At 39.9% G+C, this 9,655-nt stretch overlaps 1 protein-coding gene across 3 annotated transcripts in view; it reads left to right on the top strand.

Moving 5' to 3' along the window:
* DOCK8 (dedicator of cytokinesis 8) overlaps positions 1-8,964 on the top strand; it is a 99,070-nt gene extending 90,106 nt beyond the window's left edge. For all 3 annotated transcript variants that reach the window (XM_074812028.1, XM_074812029.1, XM_074812031.1), the window contains exons 41-48: positions 756-887; positions 1,651-1,785; positions 2,317-2,406; positions 2,838-3,074; positions 3,711-3,854; positions 4,881-4,987; positions 5,817-5,984; positions 6,624-8,964. In XM_074812028.1, the coding sequence (XP_074668129.1) occupies positions 756-887; positions 1,651-1,785; positions 2,317-2,406; positions 2,838-3,074; positions 3,711-3,854; positions 4,881-4,987; positions 5,817-5,984; positions 6,624-6,687 (1,077 nt within the window). In that variant the 3' untranslated portion in view covers positions 6,688-8,964. The remainder of the gene's footprint in view (positions 1-755; positions 888-1,650; positions 1,786-2,316; positions 2,407-2,837; positions 3,075-3,710; positions 3,855-4,880; positions 4,988-5,816; positions 5,985-6,623) is intronic.
* The last annotated feature ends 691 nt before the right edge of the window (positions 8,965-9,655 follow it).

The following is a 9,655-nucleotide window of genomic DNA, read 5'->3' on the forward strand; positions in this document are numbered from 1 at the left end:
GACACATCTTATGGCTGACCCAGCCTTGCCTCAGCCAGGTTGTCTAAGCTAGGCTTTTCAGGTAGCCTAGCTCAGCCATATATCCACCTCTACTGTGCAGACTACAGACAGCACCAGCAGAAAGTGATTGTCCCAGGCATAAGCCAAGCCTTTTGGCTGGTATTTTCATGGGACAGTACATTTAAGAAGAAGATCTTGCTTAAGCTATAGGTTTTAGAACACATGTGAGAGTTACCTGTGCTTTTACACAGTATACAACCACCAGCCTCATAATGTACACTTGCCATGTAAAGAGTCATAATGTTAATACTCAAGTAGCTCATCATATTGCTGTGGTGCTAAAGAGGATGCATGATTTAGTATCTCTGAAGATATCATTTGGGTTCCTTTTGTTCAGATGCAGCTCTGGCTGCCCTGAACCATACATGCTAAATAAATCCATTTCCTTCTACTCACCTGCGTTTCTAACTCCTCTAGTCCCTAAGTAGAAACCACATGCTTTACACAGGAATTTGGGCTTGAGAGCCCAACAGATCAGAGATCCAAATTAGATCCAGTTTGTTGTTTGCAGCTCAGAACTACCAATGTACTATTACTAGTTTTTAGAAAGCTAAAACAAGCAACATAGCAGATTAAAGAATGAGTCCCATAAATCCCCCTTTCAGCCAGGCCATTAACAGAGATCTAGTTTCTTTTCAGAGTGCATGAGGACTCTTTTTCTTCTATTTTTTTCCTTTTTTTTTTTTTCTCCCAAGGGCGGATTGTATGAAACTGTGAACGAAGTGTACAAGATTGTCATTCCCATACTGGAAGCACATCGGGACTTCAGGAAGCTTACCTTGACACACAGCAAGCTACAGAAGGCCTTTGACAGCATTATTAATAAGGTACTCATGAGGCGAGGCATTGCTAGCAAGACACATTGCTGGGTTGCACTGTTTGTTTAAGACTGGTGTTCATATGAAATAGATCCATTTCCTTTTTCTAACAAAAGCTTCCATCTGCTTTGGCCTACTTACAAAGGGTAGTCTACAGTGAAAAGAGGCTCTGTGCTCTGTAGGAGAAAGCACAGATTAATGTAAAACTCGTTTAGAGTTACAGAAAAAGAGTTGAACGGGTCAAACTTAGAATAAGAACTTGCATGATTGTACCTGGCCACATCTATTTAAGAAAAATAACTTTATTGTCAATTAGCCAGTGTTTTTAATTATAAAATAGAAGAAATACAAAAGCCTGGCTAAATTCTCAGCACTCATACTGCCCTTTCCTTCTCTTTCTCCAGAAGAATCTTATTGCTGAGTCTAGTCAGTTTCAAATTCTTACCAATTTTCATTGCAAAATTTAAATTTTGTTAACGTGTATCCAATGGAATTAAAAATAATAAATTATTTTGTTTTGCAAAAGTCACTTCATGATTAGCCTAAATTCTAAGTAGATTTCAGTCAAATGTCCCCTTAATTTGTATGATTTCCTTTATGAATATGTGCTTCTAATCCATCAGCATCAATGATACATAGAACTAGCTCTGAAATAGGGAAAATGTAGGATTAGTGCATTTTCTTATACATCAGTTGGGAAAAAAAGGCATCCAAATACGTTGACATACAAAAATAAGTAATTGTAAATTTCCTCTTTCTTTTTATCAATTAGGGTCAAAAGCGAATGTTTGGAACTTACTTCCGTGTTGGTTTCTATGGATCCAAATTTGGGGACTTGGATGAACAAGAATTTGTTTATAAGGAGCCTGCAATTACCAAACTTCCTGAAATTTCTCACAGATTAGAGGTAAAGTAAAACATATTGTGTTAATATGATCTCCACTGTTACATTATACTTTCTAATGAACCCATACAGTTGTAATTCTATTATTGCTATATAAAAATCAGTAACAAATGGATTTGTACCATAGATTATTTCCTTTGTGTATATCCTTTCCATTGTAGCCCTTTTTACAGCATAATATTGGAAGTGATCCATTCTCTTGAGGCCATGTCTCTTATGGGCAGGTCTGTAATATATTGGATGATTTCATTTGAACAAGCCAGATACTTGCTTTGATAGCTTTTCATCTTTTTCATGGATCTGCAATGTTCCATTCTGGTTGCTTTACCTTGATTTCTGCTTTTTTGTGAGCCACTCACACTGATCGTTGTTGGAAGATGCCTTACCCTGGCCAGCTGTGGTTCATGAAGCAGTATACTGACTGTACAGAGTCCAGAAATTGTCATAGTCACTCCTTTCTCCTAGAGGCATACAGATCATTAGCATTGTGTTAAGGACTAAAACCACTCCAGGATAATTCTGTTTCCTTTCCAGGGATTTTATGGCCAGTGTTTTGGGGAGGATGCTGTGGAAGTGATTAAGGACTCTGCTCCTGTAGACAAAAGAAAGCTGGATCCAAATAAGGTAGAGAAAGTACTACTGAGAGTGTTGAGTTCTTTGTCATACAAGAGAAAGGAAGACAGGGGGATCCCCTTAAAACTTTTATGCTCAAACATTAAGGCACCAAAAAAAACCCCAACTTGGCTGTATCTCTGTGCCCAGGGATGTCCTTAAAGCCTCTGTGAAAGGCTTAGTTGGTAGCTTGTCACAGAGCGTGAAAATTATTAGAAGTTCTGATCTCTGATCCCAGCTCTGGCTGTGGTCCCCAGGGTTAAGCTCCCCAGAGGCAAGTTTTGTCAGCTCTGAAGAAGAGAAGGAGCCCTAAAGGATTTGCAGCTCTGTGCTCTTCCAGACCATGCTTAGGCAATGTGAACTGTGGGATATTTCACATACGCTGTTCCTTCTACACTTCTTGGGTTGTAAAGTTCTGTAATGGTTTTTCCCTCTTTTCTCAGGCATACATACAAATTACTTTTGTGGAGCCATATTTTGATGAGTATGAGATGAAAGATAGGGTAACCTATTTTGAGAAGAACTTCAACCTCTGTCGGTTCATGTACACTACGCCTTTCACCATGGATGGGCGCCCCAGAGGAGAGCTTAGCGAGCAATACAAGAGGAACACCATCCTAACCACAATGCATGCTTTCCCCTATGTCAAAACTAGAATCAATGTCATCCAAAAAGAAGAGGTACTTGGGTTTTGATGATAGATCTAATTTCTTTGGGGCTGAAGGAGTCTTTGGGGGAGAAGATTTTCAAATTCTAAGCTTGGCAGAAAAAAGAAGGCTGAATTTCTCACACATGTTACTTTCATAAATAGAAATGGCATAGAATGGGTAGACAAACACAAGATGGATATTTACTATAGAGAAGAGAGCATAGCGAGTGTATATTCTTCCTTTGACCTCCTGTTTGTAATGCTGTGTAGGAGGATGTGTGGAACTCTATTTATGGCTGTACTTCTAGCTGATAAAGTACAGTCAAAGAACTAAATTGTGTTCAGAGCTGGTTTAGAGACAAGGAAGCTTTATAAAGGTAGAAAGTGCAAAAACATTTCAGACATGAAGCCAGTAACTTAGAATAATAATGAATTTATGCAAACAGGGAATCAGATCCACATCCTATTCTTGCAAATGATGAGATGTCAAAGAGCTTTGGATCAGAGGCAGCATCTACCAAGATGACATTTAGATTGAATAGTCTTCCTGGGTTTCACAACTACCGCTTTTAGCATGGCAGAGTGATAGTGGTATTGCCAGATGTAGAACAGGCCAACTGCATGTCTGATTCAGGTAATGAAGCATCTCTTCTTCCATTTCCATTAGTTTATTTTAACCCCGATTGAAGTTGCTATTGAAGATATGCAGAAGAAAACACAGGAACTAACTGCGGCCACCAGCCAAGAACCACCAGATGCCAAAATGCTCCAGATGGTTCTGCAGGGCTCGGTTGGAGCCACTGTAAATCAGGTAAGGGATCCAAATAAGCCAGATGAAGACTTTCTGCATACTTTCCTCCTTGTGCTTTCTTTTTTGCTCTCATCTCTTGCACTGGAAGAAGTACATCTAGTCAGACACATTTAGTCACAATGTGCCTTTAAACTGAATCCCATGATATTTATTCATTGTATACTGTATATTAGGTATGTTTTTGGTGAAAGTGCTTATGGAAGTGCTGTCTTGGTTGTAGGTGCAGAAACTCACAGAAGCCTTGTGAATGCATCCAAGGATTTTCTATTCCTAGTGCACTAGCTATTTCAGCCATTTTGTTCGCTCCAGGTGTATCCTTGGGGAATGGGAATAATAATAACAGTTCTGCTGTGGGACCACCATGAATTCACAGTTTCACAGAAAATACATGAAGTCAATACCTGAATGCCCCAAAAGAAAGTTGAAATACAATAATTATAACATGAGTATGCCTGCTAACAAAAAGAGACAATTTAAAAATTAAAATGGAAGAATGAAGACATAGCTGAGAGAAAACTTGGCGTTACCTGGTATTTCACAGAGCTTGATTTCTTTGCTGAAATCCTAAATACTTTCAGTTCTCCAGATTCTTCATTAACAAAAGCCTCTAGTCTGAAGTAACATATTGTAAGCTTTGGAAAGAGTGGTCCTTTTCTGCGCTGGGCTTATTTAACTCCCTTGGGATCTTGTAATGCCACACATAGGAGCTATGTTACTCTCATGTAACCAGGTTGGGCAATAGGGCTATCCCAGCTCTTCTCTGCTGAGTAGAATTGTCTGTTCTCTTTTTTGTGGGGCTGGAGGAGAAATAAAAACATGGAAGGATAAAATATGATGGGCAAAGCCTTTGCTTGCCAAAGGAAAAATCGGGGAGGGAAAGGAGAAAAAACACAGCCTGTTATGGTGCCTATGCACAGTTTTCTTTCATAATTCCGCTCATGAAATAACAAAACAGCTTAACCAAACGTATGGTCTGTTTCAGTCTAAGCAGGTGTTTTTGACATTTTCCTGTGTTATTCCTATAAGGGACCGCTAGAGGTAGCACAAGTGTTCCTAGCTGAAATTCCAGCAGACCCCAAACTTTATCGACATCACAACAAGCTGCGGCTGTGCTTCAAAGAGTTTATAATGAGGTCAGTAAAACACAACTGAAATTCTGAATTGCATCAGTAAAGCAAATAATGCAACAACTGTGTAAGTAATTATGCAAGTTAGCATCATGAATCCTGTCATTTCACGCTTTAGGCACTTGGTCCAGACTTGTTATCTCTGCTTCGTGGTCAGTGCTTTGATAGGCTTTGCATCCCAAATGGGAGCAAATTGTAACACTTCAAACCACTTATGTAGAAATTAAGATCTTCCATTTGTTTTATCTTTTGACATTTTAAAGAAATCAAGCGTTTCACACTATTGCCTTGATTTTATTTTTAATAGAATTACATTTTTATGTAGGAAGCTGTTCAAAAGAACATATTTGACCCTCTCTGTCAAGCAGACACATTGGTAGTGGTAGACTCATATTGTAAATCTTAACAAGCATTCTCACATAGCAAGATACTCATCTCCTTAATCCAAACAAAGCATAACTGCTGAAGGATAAGTTTGAGTTAGATAAAAATTACCCGTATGCGGAAGATACAGCCTCTGCTTTCTGCTGTTGTCACTGCATCTGTTTACAGTAAGCACGCAGGTAGCTCAGTATTCTGCAGTCATTAAATTTGGTTTTTATTAGCTCCCTCATGCATTTCTAATGTCTTTAAAATATCATCTCCACCTGTGTACTTGGGAAAGACAGAGGTTTCTTATTAGTTCATTATCATTTTGGACTTGACAAGTTATCAGAGGAATGCCTAGCCCAGAGGAGCTGGATCCTTGGCCATTCAGATTACTTAACACACAGTTAATGAGTTTGACAGAAGTAGGTGATATATGTCATGCCTTTTTTTCTTTCTTTTTGCCTAGGTGTGGTGAAGCAGTGGAGAAAAACAAGCGCCTTATTACTGCTGACCAGCGGGAATACCAGCTGGAGCTTAGAAAGAACTATGGAAAGCTGAAGGAAAACCTTAGGCCCATGATTGAGAGGAAGATCCCAGAGCTGTACAAACCAGTAGTGAAAGTCCATAGCACAAGGTACAGTTAGGGCAGGGTTATCTGTTGTAGCTATACAAAAAGATCCCATTTTTGCAAGGAAGAGAGGCAGTTTCACTGGCAGCTAAAAACAGGACACCATACACTGCCAACTTCATACTTGATTAAAGTCTGCTGGCTTCCACTGGAGCTGAATGTAGTATTAACTGTGTTTCTCAGGCTGCTCATTCCTGGGGTAGGGGATTTATGTCATTTAATGCATCCTTAGAGGAGACTTCTCCTTGCCCTAACGAAAAGATAGTGGAAACATCTTGCCATTTCTTCAACATTTGAAGCCAGGATGGAAATAGGTATGTGTTCGTTATGAACACATGGCACCATGTCGTGTGAGCCAGCATGAAGTAAGAATGATCCTTCCACTTCCAGATAACATAATCGGGTTTAGTCCCACGACTGAGACTGAAGAGTCTTAAATTATGTTCTTTACTTATGAATATACGCTTCTTCACAAAGCCACTGTGTCCAGTGTGGAGTGGGAGCAGAAGAAGGAATATCCCTCTGACCTCCCAACAGATAACATGTTTCAGTTGATGATTTGTCAGCTGCTCCTTTTCACAAGGCAGGTATTTCTTGGATTCTTTTTCATTTGTCAACTTTATTTATGGATCCATTTCATTGCAGGGAGTCTTTCCGTAACCACAGCTTTAGGAAATATGATGCCCAGACTTCTTCACAAAGCACCTAATGACTAGCTGCTTTGGCCAAGGAAGAGCTTCATGCTGCAAGAGAGAAGTGATGGGGTATTCGTCTATGAAATCAGGAATCTTTCGCAAGACAGCATGTGCGCTTTCTGGACAGCATGCAGAAAAGCATTTACACAAGATCACTGAATGAAAACTGGGGGATGACTCCTAATCAACCACATCTCATGAGGTTTTGGGAAGGAAGGGAGTGGTTTTTAGATACTTTTGCATATATTGTAAAATAATCACACAGTGCGGAGGGGTGGTCCATTAGAATGGTCAGTGGGACGAGGTCAGTCACCACTAGCTAACAGACCCAGAATGCTGTGTGGTTTGGTTGAGGTGTTACGTGAATCCAAATAACATGTCTAAGGGACGCTGACAAATTATGTCTATTTACGGTCCTTTTCCAAGACAGCATTTATACATGTGCTTTTGGCAATGAAGCACATTCTGCAAGTTAATCACATGCTTAAATGCTGTCTTAATGAGGAAGGACATGGTCCCCTGCTCAGTGTTTGCTGAGCTGGAGCTGTAGGAAAGAATAATTTCCTCAGTCAGTTTCTGTCACCCATTTCTATCACGGTCCTTAACTGCAGGGAGAGTTCTGGACAGGTTTTCTCAACCAAAGCTTGGAAAGCAAGAAGTAGCAATAAATAATTCTTAGAGATCTTCTACATTTTTTTCTAAGTATAGGGACTACTACTTGACATGCAGCTGGATTTCTTACTAATTAGTGTCATGTTCAGCAGAGCTAACAAGTAATAGTTTAAAAAGAAGATGCTAAGCTATGAGTGATTCTTTTACTACACAGTGCTCTTATGTAGATAACCTTATTAAAAAATTAACTGCAGAAGCAGTGAGGATTTCCTACAAAACTTCACTTGGGCTTTACTGCAGTTTAAGAGAAATTAGCACATAATTTATAATGCTTGGTATTTTCTGAACCCTGAGCAAACATTTTACTAAATTATCTTTATAGCTATATATCTTCTCTGAACTAAGGAAATATAATGTTGCAGATGAGAATGTTGAGAGAGAGAGAGATCAGGACTTTGGAACTCATTTAGTGAGGCAGTGGCAGAGCCATAATTTGTATTGTGACCATGCTTACCATGTAATGTTTGTATTTTGAGACAAAGATCCATGAAAGCATCCCTCGATATTAATTCCTTTCCTTCACCTTTTCAGGGTTTTGGAAATTATAGTTTAATGCTGATTAAAGTAACCAATCCCATTTGCCGAACACAGAATTTAATGTTAAAATTAAATGAAACAGTGGAATTGAGCTTTTCCTTTGTACTTCATTTTAGAAAATTACAGTGAACTTTCTCAGAGCTGATGGCATGCATTTCTAAATGCAAAGCCTCTTTGCTCAAAAGTGTAAGGGAGATTGAGGCTGCTGCTTTTAGTGTAAACACTGTGACTTTTATGGTCATCTGCAGCCTTGCCATTTGAAAATAGGGTAATTCCAAGCATTCTGTTGGCATCTGAGTGAGTCAGATTTTGAATGTGCTATGTGGGAGATTCACAGGGATGATCAAACAAGATGAGATGTGGAAATAGGTGAAATAAACCTTGTACTTACACAGCACTTGAAGTGTAAGAAAGCATTTCCATCCTCATTCATAGTATTGTTAAACGCAATAATCAGCAATAAGTACTCTGTGAGATTTTGAAGTGAACGCATCCAAAGTACATAAGCAAATGGTATAAAAAGCTCAAACCAAATGATGGCTCTATGGAGTGGCTTCTCTGTATTCAAGTTGCTTTGAAACAGTTCTAAGTTGAAAAGATTTAATTTCCCAAAGCTCTGAAGCTATGAGATCTCTGCCTATCAGAACCTACTCCCTTATCTATTCTTCAAACAGCCTGTTGCGGAGGAAGGTCAGAATACTGTCATCTATCAACCCTATAATCCAACCTCATTGTTTACAAGATGCTTATCCTTTACAGCCTAAATATTAGAAACCTCAGGTAAACAAAAAACCCCTACAGGTGTACAATATACTAGGTAAAAGTCATGAAGTGTTTCATGTTGTGTGGTCCTTGAACTGAAACAATACTCAGGAGAATACGAACTTCACATTTTCACTCACATTTTACAAGCTTGGCACCCCTCACCCAGCTGGCCAGTCTTGCCCTCAGTGTGTAGCTCATGCTGTCCCTTCTACAAAGGAAAAATGGTTTGTACATTTCTTTCAAGAGCTGAACTATGTGAAATGTAAATTTTCTACCTTATGATATTAATTTTGCAATAAAGTGACTGTTTCACAGAATGTTCAGAAGTGCCTTTGTGTTGCACCAATAGAATCTAGCTGGAAAGAAAATTTCAGTAGGAACAACCTTTCCTTGCAGAAGCATTATTCAGCAGAAAATACAAAGATTTGGGCAGGGGAGGTGTCAGTCCATCTTTAGGATAAATTGTGTCTGTTGCAGGGGTAATAGGCAACAACTTGCTTCCTAACTTCTTTTTTCATTCGGAGTTCATGAAAAATGGCAGTGGGAGGCTCAGTGACCATAGTGCCCTTCTCTCTTCCTCCCGTGTGTAGGTGTAGAGCAGAAATGTGCCTGATTCTTGAATGACACATCATCTGTGTGATTCAAGACTAGGGAGAGTTGCGTGTGTCCACACTAATTAGGTCCAGGGCTAAACTACTGAGGCTGTCACAGGGGAGTCGGCAGGTGAGGCACAGATCTACACCCATCCTGGTCCAGAGATTCCCATGGGTGTCTCAGCTTGGGAGTTCACCATAGCTCACCTTGCATTTACCATCAGCGCGCACCGGCTATAAGGAGTGTGGTGCTGGTTCTGGGGCTGGAATCCTTCGTCTCAGTGCCAACGTCGGCCCAGCCTGCCGGATCCCACTGCACTGCGCAGCAGCAGGCTGTGGCCAGCAGCATCAAGTCTGTACATAGCCAATCCAAATCAGCATGTGAGCACACACTCGCGTGTCTCCCAACATGCAG

Source organism: Strix aluco, chromosome Z, assembly GCF_031877795.1.
Source record: "Strix aluco isolate bStrAlu1 chromosome Z, bStrAlu1.hap1, whole genome shotgun sequence".
Lineage (NCBI taxonomy): Eukaryota > Metazoa > Chordata > Aves > Strigiformes > Strigidae > Strix > Strix aluco.